General features: G+C 43.7%; 1 protein-coding gene across 1 annotated transcript in view; it reads right to left on the reverse strand.

Moving 5' to 3' along the window:
• Positions 1 to 27,425, reverse strand: part of ABCA4 (ATP binding cassette subfamily A member 4) — a 187,876-nt gene that overhangs the window by 90,146 nt on the left and 70,305 nt on the right. The window contains 5 exon segments of the mRNA XM_044302440.1: positions 3,996 to 4,200; positions 4,867 to 5,088; positions 10,133 to 10,355; positions 17,008 to 17,184; positions 20,611 to 20,816. Of these exon segments, the coding sequence (XP_044158375.1) occupies positions 3,996 to 4,200; positions 4,867 to 5,088; positions 10,133 to 10,355; positions 17,008 to 17,184; positions 20,611 to 20,816 (1,033 nt within the window).

Genomic DNA, 27,425 nt, shown 5'->3' on the forward strand with positions numbered 1-27,425 from the left:
CTATGTTGTAGAAGGGTCCAAATTGACAGGAGGCAGAGTAACACAAGTAGGCGGGGGTCAGCAATACCATAGCAAAAATACTGTCCCATCCGATCCACAGTGCAGCACAGTATATTGCCCCAAAAGGTGGCCATCAATAGCTGCCATTTTCTGTCCTGATAAGATATGCAGCAGTGGGCTTAGGAGGTGATGTGCGGCCATAACAGTTGAATTCAGGAGGCCATGTGCGGTCGCTGGCTGGATACATGAGTATCTGATTTTCACAGTGTTAATTACCACCGAGAGCTCATTATGTACCCGGCCAGCGCCAGGGAGGAGGGCTCAGGCGGCCTCCTAGGCATCGGCCCACCGGGAAATTTTCCTGTAACATCTATGGCCAATCCACATCTGTGTATAGCACCACCTGCTGTTTGCTATTTTCCTTTTTTTTTGGTCCGCCTCACTGAGCTGGTCGCGCGCGCTTATCTTAAATCTTCAACTGCCCCCAGCCATATGTTCTGAAGAAAGGACACATCCCCTGCTGCCAGGATGAAGATAATCTAGCAGAGCAATTGGAGCAATGAATGCAGATATCTCTGGATCCATGGGAGGTACAGCCTGGTTCTAGCTGAAAGAGACTCTCATGTTCTATATGATGTCTGATTTTTATTTTTTACATCATCATGATTATGGGGGCGGCCATGTTGCTAGACCTGCTAGAGATATGCATTATGGCAGGTCCATGGATCACAGACACATTAGACAGGAGAAATTCAGGTCAGAGCAACATAAATATTAAAAATGTATGGATTTACAGTGATCATAACCTGAGAGAAACGGGGATGAGCACGGATTTTGTTATTAGAGGGTCTAATTTTATGTAATCTATGGAATGGATGCATAGTATGGTTTCTCCACACAGATCCCACAGGAATGTCATTTCTCAGGGATCAAGTGCACGGGCCAAGGAGCTAAATGGTTCTGTCAGCTGGTAAACGTGAAAGAAGTTAATGAAAGTGTGGGAGTCGGGGTGAGGGGTGAGTTCGGGGAGAGCAGATTCTTTAAAACGTTGTATACATTCTCCCGAGGAAAAGTGCAATGTTCTTGGAGTAACTTTAAAAGACAAGTTATCAGGAATGTTAAAAAAAATAAGTATCACTTAAAAAGGTCTCCTCCTTTGACCGGGCTTAGTAAATGCTGCATTACTGCTGGAATACTGAAAACGCTAGAATTCATCAGTTCTGGAGGAGCTTTATATAGGCAGCTTTACTAAATATGTAATAACTCAAAAACATAGAGAAGGTTCAAGCCTGGCTTGCATCCTGTTGACCCAGTTGAGTGTATCAGTAGACAGGCACATGTAGTAGATCCAGTCCTGATTATATGGCACACAACTTGCCCAGCTGCTATCACAATGTATTAAGACGGGTTAAGGCTTCTTTCACACTAGCGTTTTAGGCTTGTCCAGCAGGCTGTCCCGGCACTATAATGCGAACATGCCGTGAGGCGGTCGGACAAATACTGCAGCGTGGTAGCGTATAGTGAATGGGGCCAGGGCAGACTTCCGGCAGCACACGTGTGCAAACGTTAGTACGGATCTGGCAGGCTCTTCCCAGGCATGGGATTCATCCAGTTCTCCAGATTCGGTTGTTAAAATTACAACTGGATCGGAGAACCGTGTTACCGGCTGAGTCTAGATCTGGTGCAGCTGGAGATGTTCGCTTCCATTGCTTCGAGCACCGCTGATAGTTTAGCTCCTTAGTTAGGTCGTATGTGTGTGTAGTGTATATATGGTGTATTTATGTATGTGTACCATGTATATGGTGTACTTATGTATATGTAACATGTGTTGTGACGTTGTGTGTCCACCGTTAAGTTGTGAACCTGTTGTTAAAAATTGAAAATCACAGCCCTGGCTGTCCGCTACCGGAACAAGCTGGCGGACAAGCCTAACGTGAAGGGGCAGATTGGCCATAGACCTTGCAGGGAAATTTCCTGGTGGGCCGATGCACAGGGGGCCGGCCAGTGGAAGTTTTTGGGGATGTATTTTGTGCTGCTGATGCAGTAATTTGTGATGGACTGTGGTATTGGCTCGGTTGGGGTGGTATAATGTGCAGCAATATGGTATTGCTGGCTCTGCCTTACATCAATTTGCATCCAACTACAAAACGGGGCCACTTTTTATATTTTTTCCAGGGCCACTTTAAGTTCCCAGTCCGCCCCTGCTAACGCAAGTGGAAAAGAAGCCTTACACGTCCCGATGCAACAGCCGATTGTCGGGAAGGAAGAGTTCTTTCCAGACAGTCGGCTGCTCGTTCGGCGATCTCCTTCACTGTATGAGGACAAGGGATCAACCTTGTCCCCTACACAATCATTGCATACCTCCCAACTGTCCCAGATCCGCTGGGACAGTCCCAGATTTTAGCGGCTGTCCTGCAGTCCCGGTACGGGGGAGGTTTGTCCTGCTCTCTGGCAGCTGTCTCTGCTTCCATAAGAAAGCAGAGACAGTTGCCTGTAATGATGAAGCAGGGGGCACATATCAGGGCATATTACTGTGAGGGGCACATATCGTGACATAACTACTGTGAGGGGCACATATCTGGGCATAACTACTGTGAAGGGGCACATATCAGGGCATAACTAATGTGAGGAGGCACATATCTAGGCATAACTACTGTGAAGGGGCACATATCTGGGCATAACTAATGTGAGGAGGCACATATCTGGGCATAACTACTGTGAGGGGGCACATATCAGGGCATAACTAATGCGAGGAGGCACATATCAGGGCATAACTACTGTGAGGGGCACATATCAGGGCATAACTAATGTGAGGAGGCACATATCAGGGCATAACTACTGTGAGGGGGCACATATCTGGGCCTAATCTATGAAGGAGAAACAATGCTGGGATCACTACTGTGTGGTGGCATAAAGGGGCAATAATTAATATGTGGGGGTATTAGGGGACTGGGTGGGATTAGGTGTTTAGTTATGTTTCAGATGGGTGTTACTAGTTGGGGCATTTCCTGCACAGTCTGACCAGGAACATAGCAGCAACCTGGACCTGATGTCCCATTCATAGATGTTCTGTGCATATATTTATGTGTGTGGACCATGGATGTGCTTGAGTGAGCGCACTGAAGAATGCCTGTGTCTATGCTCTAGGCCTGTGATGGCTAACCTCCGACACTCCAGCTGCGGTAAAACTACAACTACCAAGATGTACACTTGCTTGTTCTCAGAACTCCACAGAAATGAATGGAGCATGCTGGGAGTCGTAGTTTCACCACAGCTGGAGTGCCGGAGGTTAGCCATCCCAGCTCTAGAACATGGGTGGATGTCCGCGTGCTGACAGACAGTGCGGCCTCATGAGGTTTCGCTGAGAAGCGCAGAACTCGTAAGAGCATTTTCAGGAGTTGTCCTGCTGGAGTTGCCAGCCCGTGATCCTCTGAGTCCAGTCATGAATAATGAAAGTGGTATGCAAAGATTATTGTAAAAAAAATTAAATCAGACATCATATAGGATATGACAATCTCTTTCTAGCTAAGCTAGAACCAGCCCTGAACCTCTCATGGATGCAGATATCTCCCCATTCATTGCTCTGCTAGATTCTCTTCAGGACAGGCTGGCAGCTCAGGGGGCATGTCCTTCCTAATGCATCTTTATCGCTGTCACAGCTTAGGACGTGCGTCTTTCATCGGGAAGGTTAAAGGGGCATGTTGTTTCTTGGGAGTGGGTTCTTTCTGCTGCGACTCTCTCCCTGTAACTGTCACAGCTTCTAACAGTAGAGTATGGCTGATAACAGTTGAAGTATGAAAATGAATATGTAGACATGCACATTAGTATACAGATTAAACACCAGGGGGCGCCACTATAATGAAGTAGAGAGAATATCTCACAACTGGAGCATTTTTACAAAAGTGACAAAAAAAAAAACACAGTGGGATAATTTTTGGATTGCATGTAAAGGACACAGTTGCCCAATAGTATACCCTGTGTAACAAGTAGCGTACCTGGAAACACGTGGTCTATATACCATGCACAAATCCAATACACAAAAGCATCAAAAAACATCATGATTATGGACAAGAAGAAGCTGTATTGATCGCCCTCAACCGGGCTTCTCCATATGTTACCAAACTGTAACCCAAGGCCTTGCTCCTCATATCTGGATAAATATTCTGTCCCAAAGCCAAATGCGACAGGTGACAACAAGCTCTGCAAAACAAATGAAATGCACAATAAGCTAAATAATGGGGCGGACTGTGCAAAGGATATTTAAGAGCATCTGTCAGCAGATTTGTCCCTATGACACTGGCTGACCTGTTACATGTGCGCCTGGCAGCTGAAGGCATCTGTGTTGGCTCCATGTTCATATGTGCCCGCATTGCTGAGAAAAATTATGTTTTATTATATGCAAATGAGCCTCTAGGAGCATCGGGGGCGTTGCCATTACACCTAGAGGCTCTGCTCTCTCTGCAACTGCCGAGCCCTCTGCACTTTGATTGACAGGACCAAGAGTGATGACGTTTTCACTACCTGGCCCTTCCATCAAAGTGCAGAGGGTGCAGCAGCTGCAGAGTGAGCAGAGCCTCTAGGTGTAACAGCAACGCCCCCGTTGCTCCTAGAGGCTCATTTGCATATATTCAAACGTAATTTTTCTCAGCAATGCGGGCACATAGAAACATGGGACCAATACAGATGCCTTCAGCTGCCAAGCGCACATGTACCAGGTCAGCCCGTGTCATAGGGACAAATCCGCTGACAGAAGCTCTTTAAGCTAGTCTAATGTTTCAGAACTTCTATCTAGTACTAGTGTATTTTTACAAAGACATGCCCATCTAAAAATCTGCAACGACTATGAAAAGCTACACAGTGACGTACTGCCAACGTTTTCAGTCTGAAGGTCATGCGGTCCTGCCAAGCAAAGCACAGGATGTGCGGCAAGTAGAGTGTGAAATAAATAACGCCGCTGCAGGCGGCTGCCAGGTTGGCTTTAGAGAAGAAGACACTCATGAGGAACCCTTGCATGATGGTGGACAGCGTGAAAGCCATCAGAAAGAGGAACAGGATTAAGGGATTGCTGTAGTGAAGGACTCCGCCACCCTGCAAACAAGAAAAGGGAAGCCAGTCAGCAGGGGATCCTTATTTGTAGGCAGCACAAAAGAATGGAGGAAAATGAGATTTTGACACAGTATAGATAAGAAAGGAGCGGAAAGAAAGCAGAACGTCTTGCACAGAACACTTGACTTACTGGATGTATTTGAAGAATCTGGTGCACTGGTATGAACAAAATAGTAGATAAAACCCATATTATAGATGCATGAGTTATCTCTATTGAAAACGGTGAAGAACAGGTCAATGAAACACTTGGTGAAAAAGAAAATCATTATAAGCTGCTCATATTCAGTTTGTGCAGGAAAAAAAGTTTATTTCAATTGGTTCCTAATTGACAACATCACAAAACTATAGAGCAGTTTAATGGGGAATTTTCTTTTTAGAAGATGTCTCCTCTTGGGGGGCGGTTAGCTTTGCAATGAAAGATGCAAATTATATTTCCTTAAAGGGGTTGCCTCACCTCAGACATTGATAGCATCTTTCTAGGATATGCCATCAATGTCAGATCAGATAGGTGCTGGCCCCACCTCTGGGACACGCTCCTATCTCCAGAACAGGGCCCCCGAAGTGAATGGAGAGCAGATCTCCATTCATTTTTCTGAAAAAAAAGCTGAAAGCGCGCGCTCGGCTGGTTTCAGACGTCCCATAGTGGTGAATGGAGAGCACACTGCTCCATTCACCCCTATGGGACCGCAGTGCTGGTGCTTGGCCATTTTCAGGATCCCCCATAGCTGTAAATGGAGGGTGGCCACACACGGACCGGTTCTCTCTGTCCAATTGGGGGCCTGGTATCTGACAGTGGATGATATCCTAGAAATATGCAATCAATATCTGAGATGGGCCAACCCCTAACAAACAATCAGCATTACTGGTCGACAATGAGCACTGCAAATAAATACACAGTTTATATGCTATTTACTAAACATGTTACATAAATAATTACATAGCTTGGGATACATTTAATCAGTCTGAATCCTGAATATCTGTATTATTAAAGAGTAACTGGTGTTTCAGTTTTTTCCCCCGTAAATGAATAGTACAGACGAATGTAAGAAACTTTGTAATCTATCTTATCAGACAAAGCTGAGCTGCAATACCAAGTACAGCCACTATACAATGTACGGCGCAGTGCTTGGTTAGCTGTGAGCAGACCGCAGCGCTACTGGAGTGCTGCAACCTCTTCAAACATCAGATTTGCAGGGGTGGCGGGAGTCAGTAGTGGAAGGTTTAAACTGTAAGGTTTAAAGAGGCACCAAATTTTACAAACCCAGGGGGAGTTTTATCAAAACTGGTGTAAAGTAGAACTGGCTTAGTTGTGCATAAGAACCAATCAGATTCTACCTTTCATTGAAAAGTGGAATTTGATTGGTTGCTATGGGCAACTAAGCCAGTTTCCTTTACACCAGTTTGCATAAATCTCCTCCAGCGTGCCACATTCGATAAATTTGACACAAAGTACGCCGAGGCAGACTCAAGCAAAAATGACTTAAAATATTACCCTCGTGAGAAATTCCCTTCAATGTCTAAAATAATGAGATGAATAATATGCACTCTATCCCTGGCTAATATATGACATTACACTGCCGTGTAGGTCTATACCAGTATGAGTTTGGTAGATCTTACTTTGAATTCCTAGAGATAATTGTGTGTATATGTGTCCGCTCCATCTCTCATATCGCACTGGTGAATCTGCAGACATGTCTGGCCTGACCTGTGCTGCATGAGAGAATGAAAACGTATATCCACAAGCTTTACATTTTCTAAGAATTTCAGTACGAGGAAACACGCTCTTTACATTCCAGCGCACATACCCTGATCATGTTCCACTTCTTTCTTGTCTGATCTGACTGGGCTGATAAGGCACGTAAAAAACCTGAGGCACAGGTAGCCGACCCGTGCAAACCAGTGATAACCCCCAATAACTGCAGCTAATTACTGTAGGACTGCAGTCATTTCCTTTAAAAAGCTTATAATCCAGGCAGGCACATAGCAGCAAGTGTAGTACCGAGGGGCTTCGAATAGAAAATACATGGAAACTCTTCTCATGACCCTTTCTGTTATATACCAAGCAGTTAGTGGACAGAACCTTCCTAATGCTGCCATTTTCCTTTTTTTTTTTTTTCATCTTCATTTTTTACTATAGGAGCTGTAATTTTTTTAATTTTTCCATTCACAGAGATTGTTTTTTGCTGGATAAATTGTCCTTTCTAATGGCACAATTTATTGGGGTTTTCCAGGAGTCTTATACTGATGACCTAATCAGTATCTGACAATCGAAACCCCTGCCGATCCGCTGTTTGGGAAGGCAGCGGTGTTCACAGTAGCGCCGTAGCCTTTTCTCAGCTTAGCCTAGGCCAGTGACATCACGCTCCTCAGCCGCATTGGCCTAGGCCAGTGATGGTGAACCTTTTAGAGACCGAGTGCCCAAACTGCAACCAAATACCCACTTATTTATCGCAAAGTGCCAACACGGCAATTTAACCTGAATACCAATATAGTATATCTTCCATGTACTTTATCATATAGCTATAATAGCTTAATAGCCTACATTCAGTGCGCTGCCTGTGCTGTTCATAGTGCGTCCTGTGCTGATGAATGGCAGGAAAAGTCTAAAGCATATTGGTACGCCATAGACTTTTTCCAAGGTGCGGGTGCCCACAGAGAGGGCTCTGAGTGCCGCCTCTGGCACCCGTGCCATAGGTTCGCCATCACTGGCCTAGGCACAGATCAGGGGGCTGAGCTGCGATACCAAGGAAGCACAGCCTCTATATAATGTACGGCGTTAAGAGAAGGCCGCGGCGCTACTGACAGTGCCTACTCAAACAGCTGATTGGCGAGGGTCCTGGGTGTGGGACCCTCACCAATCAGATACTGAAACCCTTTAATATTGCCTACAATGTAGTGGGAAGCTGGAAGAAAAATCTAAATAGGGTGGAATTGTGTTTTATTTATTGTTTTTTTCCCTATATATATATATATATATATATATATATATATATGTATGTATATATATATTTTTTTTACATTGCTTTATGGGTTTCGTTTTCACAATGTTTTGCACACAGACCCATTGATTTCTATGGGTCTGCAAACAAAACTGACAGCACACCTTGTGCTGTCCACATCCATATTCCTCAGTTCTGCAAAAAGATAAAGCATATCCTATTCTTGTCCGTTTTGCGGATAAGGATAGGCATTGTTACAATGGGTCTGCAAAAAAAAAACGGATGCAACATGGACGTCACATGAATGATATCCTTTTTTTTTTTTTTTTTTTGAGGATCCATGTTTTGCGGAACACAAAATACATACGGTTGTGAAAATGCACAAATGCGGCGCATCTTCTGGTAGTCCATGTGCCAGAAAAGCAAACCTAGTGCCGATTCATGCTATAATTTACACGTGAGTAAATTATTTGACGCCTGTCAGGATTTGGGAGGCCACAGCTCTGCTGCTAAACCTCATTCCCTATTTTCAAAGGAGTCGCACAATTTAGTAAAAAAATTCCAACTTTTGTATGCCAGTACATCCTTTGATAAATTCCCGACATGTTTATGACACATTGGAAAAATGGCCCAAGGATCATTGAAAAGGGTTAAGGGCGGAAACCCTCCTGTCCTGTGTGGGGGGCCTGGTTTGATCCTTGCTATGGGGCCCTTACTTTTCTATGTACGACACTGATGACAATAGTATGCTCAGCTCAGGAGCCACATGCAGGGGAATCAAAAGCCACATGTGGCTCTGGAAGGGGGACCAGTCACTGCTGCGGACATGTCTGTTTCAGTAAATGTGTGTATTCCCTATGAAATAAGAATTCTGGAATATATATTTTTGTAGGGGGTTTGGGGGTCATTTATAAGCTGAAATACGCCTATTGCGCCGATATCTGCGACTTCACTCCACTCACGCCAGGTCTAAAATAGTGGGATTGGCGTGGGATGGGAAGGGGACGGGCCAGCAGGTTTAAAGGTAAGACAGTTTAAAGGTAAGACAGCTAGGAAGAGCTGGCTCTGGATGCGCCGAAGTTATGGAGAGGCTTGCGCCAGCTATGGGCCTTTGTTAAATGTGCCCTTTTGTGTTTTGCCATCCCTGTTGCAAACTGAACAGCTGGATGGGTGTTAGCATTCTTTTTGTGTTCCCTTACGCAGCCTGACACTAACTGCACTGATTGCACAGCGTCAAACTGTGTAGGGACCCCCACCCCACCCCCAATTTGGTCACATTCAGTTTTCAACGGAATAATACATTTCTAGAAGGAATAACAGAGAAACAGCACAATACAGAATTCTAAGAATAGATGGACCAGAATTGTTATTGCATCAAAAATATAAATATTGACTAAAAATAGACATGTCAGAAGAGATGTCAGGCCCTCTTTTAGCTAAAGGTTTAGGAACACTGCTGCATCCTAGTACTTGCCAACCCTTAATTGACTAGTAACCAATTAAAACGTATTGGTTTGCCCAGGTTACATGCATATTGTCTTTTTTTTTTTTTTACTGAGTGTATATTAAAGATTGTTTGAAAAAAATGTTCTCATCTAGTGCACATAGCTGTATAGTAGAAATAATATTTACTGCCACTTCTCCAGTAGGTGGCGCTGCATCAATGTAATGTGGCACCTCCTGGTAATGAGGCGCATTGCTCGAATTCCTAGCAGGCACCAGCAGACAAAGAGACTATGGGGGTCATTTATGATTAGATATACCCCACTTTTTGACGTATATCTGTCGCAGATTTAGTTCAGTACCCTTCCATGCCACATACACTAGTTCTGAAAAAAAGGGGGCACGGCGGGGGCGGGGAAGAAGGAGGGCCGGCATTACCTTTTTCGACACCAGTTTTTGGTGTAGAAAATTATCTAAATCTACGCCAGCAAGGGAGCTGGATGCGCCTAAGTTATGAAGAGGCTGGCGCCTCTCCAAAAATCCAGCGCACGGTTATTAAGACCGCCATCTACAACAGCCATCTTAATAAATGACCCCATATATTTTGCCTTACAAAAACATATTTTAGATACTTTAGGACTTACCACAATCACGACGGTGAGGAGAAAGGTGCTGAGAGTCATGACACTAAAACTGTCTATGAACCATGTGAACCAAATGACTTCATTTGTAACCCCCAGGTTCTTCATGGTTTCTTTGAGACGAAGCTCTTTCTCCAGAACAATGTCTTTCACCAGCATGGAAATCGAATATATCCAAGACAACACCATGAAAATGGGAAAGCAGCGATTTAGTGTGATCATGAACCTACAATGAAAAAAATAAATAAAACCTTAAAGGGGTTGTCTGGTTTCAGGAGTAAACAAACAACCCATGGGATCCACCTGCAATAAAGAACTTGTGAGTACTTACCTGACAGATATCGCACCGCTTCTACAGTTCTCCCAGCCGGGCACCAGTGGTGCCATCACATCAACATGTGACTGCCGCAGCCAGTTATTGTCCTTTTTAGATGCACTGCTGAGGCCAGGGACTGTCTGCAGTGGTCACGTGTTGTTGACATGATGTCACAACTGCAGCCAAGTGAATAGACCCTGGCTGGTAGAACTAGAGATGGGGGCGGTATCTGTCAGGTAAGTACTTACCAGCTCGTTACTGCAGGCAGATACCGCAGGTTTGCTTTCCGCCATAAACCGGACAACCCTTTCAATAACATTTCACAGTGGATCAAATCAGGGGGAAGAAGGATCTAGCAAGTAGAAGATCCACCTATGCATTTCATGAAGATAAATGCATCTCTTTATTAGGGCTCATTCAGACGACCGTATGAATGAGCCCGCAACCCTTCCGCAATTTTGAGGGGCCACAAAAGATGCGGACAGCACACTGTGTGCTGTTCGCATCCGTTTTTCCATTCCGTGGCTCCGCAAAAAGATAGAACATGTCCTATTCTTGTCTACAATTGCAGCCAAGAATAGGCATTTGTATAATGGGCCGCCCCTTCCGTTCCGCAAATAAAAGGGGATGTCCCATAAAATGCGCCCTTAAAAGGGGATGTCCCATAAAAAAATGTTTTTCAAACCAGAACCTGTATCTTAATATTTTTTAAATTGCATGTAATTAAAAATTCTTAATAGCCACTGAATTATTCAATACAATCTGTCTGTATGGCACCACCTGAGCTGTGATAGGCAGTTACCTGCAGCAGAAAGGACATTCTCCATGCAGTGATAGGGAATTCGCTGCAGCAGAAAGGATATGCCCCTGAGCTGTGATAAGGAGAGAGCTGCAACAAAAGTATATGCCCCTTCAGCTGTGATATTGAGAGAGCAGTAGCAGAAAGGACACGGCCCCTGAGCTGTAATAGGGAGAGAGCTGCAGCAGAAAGGACACGGCCCCTGAGCTGTAATAGGGAGAGAGCTGCAGCAGAAAGGACACGGCCCCTGAGCTGTAATAGGGAGAGAGCTGCAGCAGAAAGGACACGGCCCCTGAGCTGTAATAGGGAGAGAGCTGCAGCAGGAAAGACACACCCCCAGAGAAAGGAAAAAACTCCTGATTTTCATGAATTAAATCTAGCAGAGCAGAGGTTAAATCTCTGGATCCAGGTAAGGCACAGGACTGGTTCTAGGCTTGTTAAGGTCTTTTTACACGGACCGATGATCTGGAAGATTATTGGGCATGAGCATTTCTAGATATCTGCTCATGATGTGGACCCCCACTGATGTGACCGTTTATGATCTTACCTGATTGACATGCTATCGACTATTTAGCAATTTATAGGAGTATATACTATATTTACATTAATGGGGTCATTCATTATAAGACTGGTGTTTTAGAAGCCGGACTTAATACCCCCTATAGTTGGCGCCGGCCTCTCCATAACTTTGGGGGATCCACCGCCGCTTCTGAATGTAACACAGCTTCCTAGCTGTCTTACATTTAGACCATTTTCTATGCCTAAACCAGGTGTAGAAAATGGTAAATGAGACGGGCCTGCCGGCCGTCCTCTTCCCTGCCGACGCTGCACCCACTTTTTTAGACCCGGCGTGTGGGGGTGGAGTGGGGGAAAAAGGACCTTTGTGTCGCAATCTTCGCCAGAAATACACCTAATATAGTATTTCTGGTTAGTAAATGACCCTTGATGTCCCTTGAGTTATAAACACAGGAGTATTAGACTGCATATTGGAGTATTTGGATTCAGGAAGGTTTTTTTTATTTTTCCGTCAGGTCAAATACTCTACATTTTGTTTTTGCTTTCCTCTGGATCAACCATAACAGGTTGTAATGGATGGGCTTTCAGCCCTACTATGTGAGAGGTCAGATTGTTTGCGAGCTTACGTTTCATTTATTACACAACCAACAAATATGCAGTGCTCTTAGGGATATGAATGGTACGCTTTTGTGTTTGTTTGACTAAGGTTACATTTTCTACTGCAACTACACCAAGATAGGACATTAAAATGCAAACATCTCCAGGGAGTCATGTCAAACTCTGGTCCAACTTTTGACAAGATATGTTTAGCTCACCCTCAATAGAATGTCCCCAAAAATAACATTTCTTTATTACGTGTGTCGCATGCAATGACTTACTATATTTGTTACCATTTTTTGACTTGTTTATACATAATCTTCTCTTTACTATTTATTAAAAAGCAGTTGCACACTGACCTCAACGCTGACCTCAATGACACCAAATAAAAAGGGCGTGCATATGAAAGGGACATCACCTGCAAATAGCATAGAACCTAGACACCATCTCGGAGGATACCTTCTCAGATAGGTTCTTCCACCATTGTTTCCCATGACTATTGAACCTTCAGATGACTTCCTCAGGATTGCTACATGGAGGGCAGGGGTGGACTGGGAACTTAAAGTGCCCTTGGAAAAAAACTAAAAGAGGCCCCCATATTGTAGGCCGTCCCTGATTGACAGAAGACAGGTCAACAGTAGTGCCAACACAAGTAGATGGGGTGACACAGTAGACAGAGTGAGAAACACCATAGTGCAACACAAAATACCACCCCAGCAGAGCTAAATACCACAGTGCAGCACTAGATACTGCCCCAGAAGCTGTACCTCTGTGGTGGCCATCAACGCAGTATTCAACTGTATCATTGTCCGGAGGACAGCCATACAATTGAATTCAGGAGGGCATCTATAGCTGACAGCCAGGTAGATGACTACCTGATGTTCTCAGCGTTAATTACTGCTGAGACCATCAGATCATTATGTTCTTGGCCAGCAGCAGTGAGGAGGATTTAGGTGGCCCTCCTGGACATTGGCCCACCGGGAAATTACCCCATAGGGTATATGGTCAGTTCACCCCTGAGGGAGGTGGAAACCAGTCCAAGAGACCCAGGTAACTCTCTATACGAAGAGTGGTAAGGCAAGAGAAACAAGCAACAGTCCCTCCTATCCTGAGATGGGTGTTTGAGGGCATTGTCATCAAGCAGCCCCATACATGACCCTTATTTTGATTTGATGTTTGCCATGAGCCACCTTGTACTTCTGCTGTATTTGCTTCAAAAATAAGGGTTCTTGTACACAGGGGAAAGATTTTTACTGTGATAAGATCAGCTTGCATCATATTCAGATTCACAGACAAAAGAAACTATTGTGATTACATAAAAGAAATCAGTGTAAAGCCAAAAAATGAAGTGATCCATCATATAAAGGAAGGGAGCCAAAAACTGTGTGCTGGCTGAGCAGAAACTTTATAGTTTGTAGAGTGGCTTTAATATCCGGAATGATTAGACTATTTTCTAATTTTGTGATATTTTTGATAGGGATTGAATGAAAATAAATTTTCTAAAATTGGGAATGTTATTAGATATGATGGTGAAAACACATTTATTATTTGCACAAAAAACTCAAGATTGACCGAGATACATGGGACACTTTCTATATACTGGGCAAATACATTATGGGAGCCATTTACTAACAGATATACACTACTTTTTGGCGTATATCTGTCGCAGATTGCGGAGCAAAGGTTATTTGCACTGCAATCTGCGACTTTTGCCCGCTCACGTCAGGTCTAAAAAAAGGGGGCATGGAGTGGGCAGGGAAAGGGCTGGGCCGGCAGGCCGGTCTCATTTATCATGTTCTACGCCTGGTTTAGGCATACAAAATGGTCTAAATCTATGCCAGCAATGGATCTGGCGTAGACTTAGACAGGCGGTGGATCCGGCAAAAGTTATGTAGAGACCGACTCCTCTACATAAATTCAGTGCATCCACCGCCAGCTAAAGGGGTATTAAGAACGGCATCTAAAACATCGGTCTTAATAAATGACACTCTATTTCTTTATATAGTATGACTAATTAAATGTAATTAAATCTTGGATATACCTAGGTTGCAATATTTGGCATAAAAGCTAGATAGCCCACTTGTATTTTTAGGTTGTAAGGGTGACACCCAGGTTTTGCTAATAAAAGGAATCTTCTGACATTTGGGGTCAGGAGAGGAAGACTCAAATACCACCATGTCTTTGAACAATAATTTTAAGACGTAGAGCATCACAGACAACTCGGTTAAATCCCTTGTTTAGGGATCAGGCAAAAATTCCTCTAAGACAATCTCATTCAGGGCCTCCACTACCCCATCTTTACCATGCAAAACCCTTCAAACAATATCCAGATTCTCGGGAGGGGAGGCAAGTTTAAGTGGTTTGTGGCCACCTGTAGACATATTAGGGGTTGTGCAGTGTCATGATACGGCTGAGTTCACACTTGAGTGATCACTTATTTATAACTGTGATTGTGAGCCATAACTAGGTGCGGGTCAAAAACACAGAACAGGAGGAAATCTTTTCATTGTACCTTATCTCCGAGTAGACCTTACTATGGGTTTTGGCTCACAGTAACTGAGGGAAATAACTAATCAAATAACTGAAGTGTGGACTACTGATGACTTATCCTCAGGATAGGTCCTCAATATTAGATGAGTGGGGTCCAACACCCCTCACCGCCACAATCAGCTTCATGTTCTCTCCATTGTAGCTACGGTGCAGTGTATTTACAGCTCTTTCTCCCATAAGCCTTCCTCTCTCATTCAACAGCTGAGTGGAGGGTGCTAGGTGTTGGAACCCCAGTGATCTGATAATGATGACCTATCCTGACGGTAGGTCATCAATATCATGACACTGCACAGCCCATTTAACATGCTGGACTGTGCCAACTGGAAGAAGTATGGCATGGCAGCCGATAAAGGGAAGTAGGAGTAGGGGGCCCAACAAATATTATGCCTAGGGCCTTCAAAGACCTTTATGTAAAACCTGGTGAAAATTGCATGACCAATGAATGGACTAATTTAATTATGTGTTCTTGCATAGCAAGACCACATACTATTATCTCACATATATATTATTATTATTATTATTATTATTATTATTATTATTATTATAGCCAAATTTGCCACCCTAACTCCTCCCACAGTTTTTACACTACATAGACAAAAATTTACCAAAACGTGCAGATTGTACCCGATCGGATTGCTATTACTTTGTGGAGCGATCCCACCCCCGGGGCCCCCGTGGCGGGCCCCGGAAGCCCCCTTTTTTCCCATAGACTTTGACAGGGTAAATTTTCAAATCGCTCCCACTCGCCAGGCTTTGACGCTAAAGTCACCAAACTTGGGTCACTTAGTCATGGAGTCAACCCGAAAATTTTGGGCACATTTCGGGGACCCCAAAAAGTGGGCGGGGCCATACAGAACCAATCAAAATCTCCCCATTGACTTTAATGAGAACTTCAAATTGCTACTCCTCCCACATTTTTAGGAGTACAAATTCCAGACTTTGCAGACTTGGTCGGCACCCACCCGAGTACCTTGCTTTTGCTTTGTTACCCGATCCCACCCTCCGGGCCCCTGGGACAGGGCCCCCAAAATCCATGTTTTTCCCATTGACTTTGACAGGGACAATTTTCAAATCTCTCCCAGTCGCACAGATTTTAAACTAAAGTCACCAAACTTGGGTCACTTAGTCATGGGGTCAACCTGAAAATTTCTGTCACATTTTGGGGGACATTAAAAAGTGGGCGGAGCTACAAACCACCAATCAGATTTTCCCTATTGACTTCAATGAGAAACTTTTAAATTGCTGTCATTCTCACAGTATTTAAGCCAGAATACCCAAACTAGGCACCGTAGGTCATTGGGTGACTGGGGTAAAAAAAAATTAAAAAGTGGGCGGGGTCTACAACGGCCAATCAAATTTCAGCCATTTGTTTAAATGGGAAAAATTCAAACTGCCGCTGCTCTTAGACTGTTAATGGCAGGGTTCCCGAAACTTGGCACAGTTGGTCACTGGAGGACTGTGCCAATGTATATCTCATTTTGGGGACGCTAAAAAGTGGGCGGAGCCACAAACAACCAATCAGATTTTCCCTATTGACTTCTATAAGAAACCTTTAAACAGCTGTCATTCTCACAGCACCCAAACTCGGCAGGGTGGGTCAGTGTGAGACAAAGGTCAAAATTTATAAAAGTGGGCGGAGTCTACACTCCACCCAGTTACTCCGCCCACTCCAGTTGTAAGCTACTGGTGGAGGCAAGAACACATCACACAATTTCCCCAGAAATTGTACCTTTTCTAGTTAAGTATGTACTGCATGTATGTTTTAAACAAGCAACAATGGCAAATTGACCCTGTACTATTGCATTATTTGTAACATGTCTCAGCAGAAACAATGAGTAGGAGGACAACAAATAATACCCTACTGTAACACTTAAAGTACTGGGTTGTCCAGTTCTAACGTTTTCCAAAAACTTATCTGGATGTAACAGAAAATAAATAATTGCCAGGATCCTAGAGGCACCCTTTGAAGCACTTCTGCTGGGAACATTTCAAGTTATCTAAAGACGAGGTCAAGGTGCAAATCTCTAAACTGTACATGTCAAGACTATCCCTCCAGTCATCACTAATGTGTCTAGAACTGTTAGTAATTTTCTCACTCACGCATCATCTACGAAGCAGGGGTATGGCATCTGTTGTACATATAATCCAGTTGGCAAGTCGTTGTTTGTCTGAGTCTTTATAATGCCATGATCAATAATGTCCTGAAGGTAAGCAAAGCCTCCCCAGATATACCGGAAGTCCTCCACAGGGTCAGCCCTTGGTCCTGGGTCCCAATATCTGCAGAAAAGCAAGACGTGCTGTTACATACAAAGAATCTGTAAATCTACAACTTCACAGAACATGACAATGGTAAATGAAAAGAATACAGTACCATGTATAATAATGAGCTGCTGAGCAATTTTTGAGTAACTTTGGCAATTCTTTATGTTTTCTCTTACAGTTTAAACACATGACAGGTGTCTGACTGGCTAAGTAGACAATAGGGGGAATTTATCACGCCCTGCACATCAGAATCTGTCTTCCAAAAGGCAAACTAGGGCTTTGCAACTTTTTGGACTTATTGGTGCAGAAAAAAATAATAATAATTACACTTTTTGAAAAGAAAAATTGTTGGGGGGGGGGGGGGGGGTTGGCTATGTTAATTAGATTCACTCCAGATTTATCAACTGAGTCGGAGATGTTTTGCAAAGTTTTTAAAATTGCTGCAATCTTACCCCAGTAAAGGAGTGAGATGGAGAAGTGTTAGACTGAAAGACGCCCCAAATTTATTAAACATCATGTGACATTTGATAAATTTGGCCCAAATTATGGCAATGTAGACTCCTGCAAAACTGCATGAGACATTCCCACCATAATTTCTAGAAAGTCTTGAGAATATTTTGAGACATGAGGGTCATTTATCTACACTACTCTAAGCTTTGACATTTTTCGTAAATCCACACACTGCCTTAAATCCTCCATTTACATTCCCGACATGTCAAAGGAAGGAAGAGACTAACAAATAGCCTGCACCTGTTTTCGGGGGTAAATAAAATGTAAAAGTATGCTGTAGAATTTGAAATCCTCCGATTCAATAACCATAATAATCTCCTGTGACTAGTTCAGGGTCAAGATAATAAACCTGACTGAATGGGGTAACTTGAAGAATAAAGATCAGAAATGAAGACAAATGCTATAATTCTACTCCTAAAAAATCGATTCAACCTCCCGAGTCTCCCCCAATTTTGGAGGAAAAAAGGATCAAGCATATTGGATTTTAACATGCCAATCCTTTGTTCCCTCAGTAAATCAGCCTATTCCCCTCTTCCCATTGAAAAATACATGCACACTCGGCCAAAAGTGCATGAACTGTATGTGAGGGAGTCGGAAAAGCTGACAGATATCTAAAGTGTATTGGCAGCTTTAGGTCCAAAGAAAGATATTATATTATTATCTTGGCTTAATTTGAGTAAACCAATGTAGTGAACTATGGGAAAATAAATTATGCATTTTTTATGTAAGTTATACTTTTCATTTACTTTACCGTTGTTGTGTCAGACTTTTAATGTTGAAGACCTGTAGAATTATTATTTGCTCCATGATTGTGTGATTTTGTGTTGTAAAGCACAGGGTCACTAACATTGGGGGCAGAACCACATGAGATCACCGTAGGGGTAATTCTATTATCAAAAGCTGACCGAACCTGCAGAGGTCAAGAGTATTCAAGGTCAGAGGGTCAAATAAGAGGATTTCTGTTCTATTTGTCTTTGATCTCATTAACCTGCATATTTGAACCTGGGACCACCCAACTGAATGTTCATGTGCTGTAATCCTGTTACTTAGGAACCATGCATCCCAAATAGGACTTAATCTACCTTGAGAATGCAGTTTTTGGCACTGATGGGGCATAAAATGATGGTTTCAAGGGTCCCCAGTGAAATCCTCCCAAAAAATTAAATAACAAGTTATATTCTTCAGATGGAAGGTGATACTTCTATATTCCCATTAATAATAAGTAATGACATTGGCGGAACAAATCCAAATAAATTGAGTGGTGCATTTATTGTCAACTATACTAGCTGCAACTATTCAGACGTTATGCATGGTGTTTTAGATGTGTAATATGATCTAAAACAGTAATAGTAGTAGAAATATGCAAAAGTTTTGAGTAAATTTGAAAAGCTGTTTTCCCTTAGGCAACATATCCATGGAAAAGCAACCTGGCAAAAATTAAAACAGAAAAAAAAAGCTAAAATTGTCAGACTGTCAATTACTCATGGATAACCAAATGCTGCTGTGGAGCTGTAGCCTAAGTGTAAACTCCGTGTTTCTGAAAACTCTTTTGCTATATTTTTACTGCTTTATTACACTAAGTAGCAGGAGCTAAAAGTATGAATATAATTGTACATGACTAATCCCCTTAAGGACTGGGCCAATTTTAATTTTTGTCCCTCCACCTTCCAAGAGCTATAACTTTTAAAATTTTCTATTCACATAGCCTTATGAGGGTTTATTTTTTGCAGGACAAGTTGTATTTTTAATGGTACCATTCATTATGGGGTAAAGTAGAAAAAAAAAAAAACGATTCTGATATTACAGTGTTCACTGTGACTTAAAAATGACATGACGTCCATATTCTGTGAGTACGATTACGACGATACCAAATTTGTATAGTATTTTATATACCTTTAAAAAAAATGTTTGCACTTGCATTGCCATTGTGTGGTACCTTATTTATTATGGGGTGAACAGTAGTTTTAATTGGCACTATTTTGGGGTGGTGCAACTTTTTGTTCACTTTTTATAAAAATTTTAATATTCTGTTATGGCTTTCGTGGTGATAAATAATTTTATGTTTTAATATTTAGGACATTTTACGATATAGCGATACCTGTTATGTTTATTTTTTTATTGTTTATTTTATTGGAAAATGGGGAAAGGAGGTGACTTGAATTTTTTATATTGTTACCTTTAGTCCTCTTAGGGGACTTGAACATGTGATCTTCTGATTGCTTGTCCCATAGACTGCAATAGAATATTTTTGCAGTCTGTAGGACTTTCACTGCCTGCCTGTGAAGCTGTGCCTCAGGAATGGATTTTCAGGCAGCTAGCCATGACAGGTCTAGGAGCTTTCAAACGGCCCCAGGCTGTCATGGCAACCCCTGCGATTTTGCCACTTGGGCTCCGATCGAAAGGCATAGGGAGCCCGCTATCTAACCTCACAGAAGCCTTGGTCACCACTGACAGCAGCATCTAATGGGTTTGATGACTGTGATCAGTATGATCGCCAATCGCAGTCACTGCCAGTGGGTGCAAGCTGTATTATACAGCCAGCACCCACCATATATGAAGCGAGCTTAGCGTGTGAGCTCGCTCCATATATTCCCTGTATATTAATGACGTATGTGTACGGAATTATGCATTAAGGGGTTAAAGGCAGTGATGGAAATTACTCTAAATGCACTAAGAAATTGGTTACATATAAATTATAATTTTTTTTTATAGCAACCGTGGCCAGAGATGTCATCAGCAGTGATGTCAGGGTCTACTTGGCTAGGAGTGGGTCATGGCACTTTAAGAATACATGCTGCATTGTTGTCAAGCTGGGAGGGAGCAGTATACTCAGAAATACAACTCTGGTACCCAACGTAACCATCTCTCCTAAATGAAGAGGGATGGGAACTTGGACATCTCAAATAATCCAATAATTATTCAAATACCTACCTATCTTTAATCTTGTTAGTTTTCTCCACTACATCAATATCCATTCGGATTTTGTATCTTATATGAGGAGGAACATGACTGGTCCAGGGGAACATGTCCATGAACACAAGACCAGCCCAGAATTTGTTTTCTTCAAGCAGGTAAAGAGAGTGATGTGTCAAATGAGATTCATCGTCGTGACCTTCAAATTTATCCAAGGTTAAGCACTGTGAAAAGAAGTCAAAGTAAAATAAATTATTAGACTGTGTGGCCTAGGAAAAAAGAAGGATCAGGTTGGGCTTCCTCTGGGATCTTTGGTTTCCTTTCACTTGTCCAGTCTTACTGTAGTCAAGGGACACACTCTGTGTAAAGCATAATGGAATATGTTGGTGTACATAAATCGTGAGTTGACGAAATTGTGAAGGCCTCTGAGCACTATTTTGTTGCCCACCTACAGTTTTGTGGAACCTGGAGAAGAAGACAAGTAATTTGAGATTGATCGTATACCAAATGAAGCTCACATGTTATTGGAGAGTCGGCTTGAACTAGAAAGTCAAGGGGAAGCAATTTGGAATGGTAGCACACTTCATATACCAGTAATTCCAATCAGTTGTTTGATCCTGTCTCATGAAACACAGTGATGGTAAAGACGAGCAATTACCTCACATCAAAGCTGATGTGCTCAGGTTGTTACTCTTTTGGCAGACATCTCTTGTAAGTAAAGACTGCATTGTTTAACCTTCCTATTTTCTGACTTGGACTTTACAGGTTTAATTCTTTTTGGATGATCTAAAAGGCAATTTTCTAAGGCAGATGAAACTGAATATATTAGATTGCTTTTTATTAATTTGCTGCATTCTATTTCCTGTTGACTAATAACCTAATAAATAGTTTTTTTGTATTTTTCATTTAAATAAACCTAAAAGTAATTTCACATGTTGGAATGCAAATAAAGTAATAAAAATACAATTAATGGTATGAGGAAATTTGGTGTAGCAAATACAAAATCATGACATGCGGGAGGGGGAGAATTTAAATTACAGAAAAAAAAAAAGGAGGGAGTATGCGCTCACATTTTTTAAACTTTAAAACGGGTGGCAATTCAGATGCAAATGCATTGTCCCATTGATAAAATTAACCTACAGTAAATATTCCTAAACAGTACAGAACCAAGGATCATTGCTTGTTGGGGGGGGCACAGGACATGTGCCCTGGGTGCAGGTGGCACTGCATGGTGCCAAGAAATTACTTTGCCTTGTCACGGGGCGCCAAAGGCGCACTCGGTCTCCCATCAGCCGCAGACCTGCTGCTTAGCTTCGGGAGCGAGGATCTGTGTTTAGCCTCGTTCCCAGGGCGGCCTTGCTAGCTGGGAGGCTCCCTGCTCCTAGGTCTGCCTTGAGCGCCGAGCTGATCACTCGGTGCTTGATTTGTCTGTCTGTCGGTCATGTGACGCTGGTTATGTCACATGACCCTCACTCCCCACTATAAATACAGGCAGCCTGCTGGCCTCAGGTTGCCTATTTATTTTAGGTATCTGGTGATTGTTTTGTTCCTGCATACTTACCTGATCCTGTGTTCCCTGACGATTCTCTGCCTGCTCCTCCTGTACTGCGCATCTCTCCTGGTATCCTGACCCAGGCTTCCACCTGACGATTCTTTGCGGACTCCTGTTGTACTTCATTTCTTTTCCTGGTATTTGACCTCGGCTTTTCCTGACTATTCTCTGCTCATTCCTTAGTACTCCGCAGCTCTCTAGGTATTGACCCGGTCCATTCACGTTCCTTTATTTGCCTTTTCTGTCTTCCCAGAACGTATCCTAAGTTAGGGACTGCCGTCTAGTTGTCCCCTGTCATTAGGACTTGCGAGGCAAGTAGGCATGGCCAGGGGTGAGGGTGGAGCGCAGTGGTCACTATCCTCCCCCCTGTTTGTAGTGTACGTTACGTTACCGTCACAAAACTGTACACTTGCCCTGGATGGAATGTTTGTCTACGGCTCTGGAAGAACTCACGCCTTGTCCCCTCCATAGAAACGATGGTGCCTCCGAGGCAGAATTCTTGTCGTCAAATGGTTTCCTTATAAAATGGCTTCTGGAGCCTTAGACTTTTCTATAGAGATGTTCTCAGCAAGTCTAAGGAGAACCTAACCCTCTACTGCCCTGGTATAAATCAGCATCAATGACATTGTTCATGTCCTCATCCATCTATTTCTTCCTCTTCAGGTGTCAGCATTAGTTCATCCCTGGGAAGTGGGGGGGGGGGGGGGGGAGTGGGTCTTAGACTCAGGGGCAGACTGGGAACTTAAAGTGTCCCTGGGAAAAAAAAAAGTGGCCCCATGTTGTAGGTGGGTGCAAATTGACAGAAGACGGGCCAACACACGTAGGCAGGAACAACAGATGTAGGCATGGCCTGCAATACTATAGTACAGCACAAAATATCACCCCAGCAGAACCAAACACCACAGTGTAGCACATAATACTGCCACTCTCGTCGAGGACAGTGATGCATTTGAGTTCAGTAGGGCACATTTGGCTGTTGGCCAGGTCAATGCATAAGTAATGCCAAGAGAATCAGATCATTATGTACCCGGCTGGCAGCCATGAGGAGGGCTTGGGCGGCTCAATGTGCATCAGCCCACCAGGAAATTTCCCTGTAGGGTCTATGGCTAGTCCACCCCTGTTTAGACTTGCTGAGAGCATCTCTACCGGAAAGCCTCCAATTTTTAAAGAAGGAATCGGGGAATCAGTCCATCATAAGAATCAAATTAATTTGGCCACCAGATAATATATACATATATTTAAATATACATAAATATGTATATATTATCTGGTGGCCAAATTTATTTTATTTGTTGGTGATATAGTGTTCATAAATCAAATAATTATTAGTACTGCTTTTTTATATAAAATATTGTTTCATTTAATGCCCCCTTTGATCATTGGTGGTATCAGTGGGAATAAAGCGCTGGCCAATTAGGAAAATACTTACCACATAGGTGTCACCGCCGGCTCTGGGAGAGATCTTAGAAGTTCAGATAGACGGAAGACTCATGAGTTGATCTGACAGATCTCTATGGTTTCCACCCCTTCGCTGGTGTTGCTCATTATCAATCAGGTGGCCCCTTTATATGTTCCGCCTTTTACTGGTTTCCCTGAGGCTAATAGTTCTTCTGAGGAGTGCTCTGCTTGTGTGGTGATTCTCCTGTTCCAGTTGCTTCTCAAGCTAAGTCCTTTCCCTTTTCTTGTTGTATCGGTCCTGACTAGGCCTCAGGGAGACACTGGCTCCTTCAGGTTGGAAGGAGGCGGTTGCCTATTTCCCTGTTCCCTAAGCTGAGGGTTTGGTGCAGTGTGTCAGCAGTCTTAGATTCCCGTGCATGTGCATTTCTACCTTTGAGACTTGCACATGTGGTTAGCAGCTTAGGGAGAGAGTCAGGGTTTGCTAGGAGGTGACCTCTTTATTCCCTATGCTTGGGGCTTAGTCTGTAGTTGTTTTGTTGTTGTTCCCTTTGGTTGTCTTTCCTTCCCCGTACTACCTGTGACAATAGGAGGATCCAGCGATGTCACAGCACTCTCCTCCTTTTTCTCTGCCATGCCTGCTGTCTTCTCTTCCGGGAGCACTGTGATGTATTCGGCGCAGGTGCAGTGAGGAAGCCAGTAGCCGGCGTGTGTCCTTTCCTCACTGCGCCTGCGCCGAATACTGAACAGGACGGCGCAGGCGCGAGATTTCCCCAGCACACAGGTTCGGCAGGACCGGCCGGGACCCTGTCAATCAACAGTAGAAGGGCGTGGAATGAGGTGGGAGAACTGAGCCTCTAGGAGCAGGAGCAACGTCCCCCCACCCGGCTCCTAGAGGCTAATTGCTGGCGCGGCATCGGATGAAACAGATAAATTTACCTCTCATGGCTCTCTGTGTCTACAGTGACAGCTGCTCGCTCGGCTTTCCTCCTCTTCTCCTGCGCCGATGGACCGCCTCCTTTATGCAGTTTTTGCGCCGTTAGCCTGCGCATAAGCTACTGCGATGCCGTGCCAGCAATGGGCATCGCAGTGCGCATGCCCCGGCCAAGGAAGTCAGCGCGCAGGCGCGGGATCTCGCTGGGGAGGAGAGAAAACAGATGGGCGGGCAGAGGAAGAGGCTGGCGGGGATAAGAGCCGAAGAGGCAGAGCTGCCTGGGCACCAAAGCGGTGGACGCCGCCCCTGGGCACTTGCGAGCCCTCATTTACATATGCATCAAAGTTCTTGGCAGTTTTACAAGTCCACAAAAGCAAATACAGGTACCGTTTTAATCATCTGTGTTGCGGCTACAGCGCTATGGGAATTGTTAAAAAGGGGTAAATGTGCTGACAGACTCCCTTTAACAACAAGCAATCTATTTAGAAGACCAAAGACACACCATCGTCATCTGAAAATGATGGCAGTAGATAGTCAGACGAAAGATCTTTCATTCAAAGAAAGATGATTCATGAATGGAAGATCTTTCTTTGAAATAATGTCCCAGAAAGATTGTTAGTCCATTGCCTGAATTCAGTGAATGTGTATGGCCAGTTTGAACAATATCAATAGCCAATATGAATTAAAATGTCTGTGAAATTGTTGGTCACCAGATGATTATTTGTCCAACCCACTTTTGTCTAATATGTATGGTTAGTTTAGTAGCTGCCAGAACTATTTAAGTTACATATTAGAACTCATGAGAAGAGTAAACGTGACCATACACATTAGTCTAACGTGGATCAGAACAGATGATTTTAACCAAAATGATCTTTTTTCGGTTGAACTTTGACAATAAATGATCGATGAAGAAGTTGGTCATGTTTGAAGTTTTTGTCCAATCGTCAGTCGGAATATCTTTTGCTTCATGGATCGAAGCTCTTTCTATAAAAGAACATTCCCCTAAACATCTTAGCTTTTTTCCGTGGTTTCAGCATTCCCCCCATTCTACCCAGGTGTTTTTAATTGACAGGAGACTGCACAAGGGTTAAAACCTACTTGGTGTAAGTTTCTGAGACCATATGGAAAGGTGAGTTTTTGACATCTGTTTACATAGTGCAGTACTGCGTTGTTGCTGTGATGCTGTGCAAGTGGGTTGGTGGGGCCTAGTACCAAGGGGGTTTAGTCTGAAAGCAGGAGTGTGGTTGGACTGCTGGGTCTGGTTGCCTGCAGGTGATGTGTTGCAGCGGCAGTGGTGGCTGCAGAGTGATGCTCGGCCAAATTACAGTAGGACCCACTCGAAGAGAGGCAACCCTGACATTGTGAGTGGGCTTATGCATTTTTATAAAAATGTATACAAATGGCCTCATGTACAGTTTATATATTGTGCTGAGAGACAATAGATCAATGCATGGCATGTGGATGTGCTATCTAGGTTTTTTCTTCTTTTTGGAATACTTCCCAGGAGCATCGTATGTCCATCGCTCAGTTTCATGGACCATGTTTGCCCACTTTGAATGACTAGAGCAGCTGATATAGAGTAAGGAAAGCCACACACATTCATTAGCTGTTGGCCCAACAATCAGCTATCTGTCCTTCCACTCGGCTGAACATTTGTGGATTTTTAATGGGGACAGAGAAGAAAGCTGCTGCCAGACACTTCTGGTGGTAACTTCTCTCCTGGATGAACAAAAGGATCGGGAGAAAATATTCACTTTGTCCAATCCTTCTCATTCTTGACATCATCTGTTGGATGAGAGTCTGGAGATCACACATTAGACTGCCTCCAGAACCTACCGCTCTTGGTGGGTTCAGCCAACAATATACTAATGTGTATGGGAGCCTTAAAATGTGTGTGGCTCTATTTGCGAAATGTTCATTCACCAGATGATTATTTGTTCAGCTAATGTGAGCGACCGACTTAAAAAAAACAACTCATGTATCGAAAAATCCCTCTCTACCCTGAAAATAGTGTTGTAGCCTGAGCCCTATGAGAAAGGACTGAAGAACGTGTGCTGGCAGCTTCCCTCTTTATGAGAACAGGACAGGGATTAGAGTTGAGCGAACACCTAAAAGTTCGGGGAGTTCGGCTGAACTTTAAAAAAAAGTTCGGGTTTGGGACCCGAACTTGATCCAAACTTGGACCCGAACCCCATTGAAGTCAATGGGGACCCAAACTTCACTTTATTATTTTCCGTTATAACATGGTTATAATGGAAAATAATCGTATTAGCTTTTTCAGATCTGAGTTTTCATGATCGTGAAAACTCAGATCCGACAGTATATTCTAACACAGGGGCGTTCCCATGGTGATGGGGACTCTTCAAGTTAGAATATACTAGGAACTGTGTACATAACTGCCCCCTGCTGCCTGGCAGCACCCTATCTCTTACAGTGGGCTGTGATCCGCACAATAAACCCCTCAGGTGCCGCACCTGAGGGGTTAATTGTGCGGAACACAGCCCCCTGTAAGAGATCAGGTGCTGCCAGGCAGCAGGGGGCCAGACACCCCTCCCTCCCCAGTATTAAAATCATTGGTGGCCAGTGCGGTCCCCCCCCTCCCTTCCCAGTATTAAAATCATTGGTGGCCAGTGCGGCCCACCCCACCCCCACCCCCCATATTATAATCATTGGTGGTTAGTGCAGCCCCCCACCCCCACCCACCCCTATTAAAATCATTGGTGGCCAGTGCGGCCCCCCCACCCACCCCCCTATTAAAATCATTGGTGGTTAGTGCGGACCCCCCCTATTAAAATCATTGTTGTCCAGTGAGGCCTCCCCTCTCCCCCCCACCCCTAATTAAAATCATTGGTGGCAGTGGCCACAGGTTAACAACCCCCCCCCCATCATTGGTGGCAGCAGAGCGGCAGTTACGATCGGAGTCCCAGTTTAATCGCTGGGGCTCCGATCGGT

This window comes from Bufo gargarizans, chromosome 7 (genome assembly GCF_014858855.1).
Source record: "Bufo gargarizans isolate SCDJY-AF-19 chromosome 7, ASM1485885v1, whole genome shotgun sequence".
NCBI classification, from domain to species: domain Eukaryota; kingdom Metazoa; phylum Chordata; class Amphibia; order Anura; family Bufonidae; genus Bufo; species Bufo gargarizans.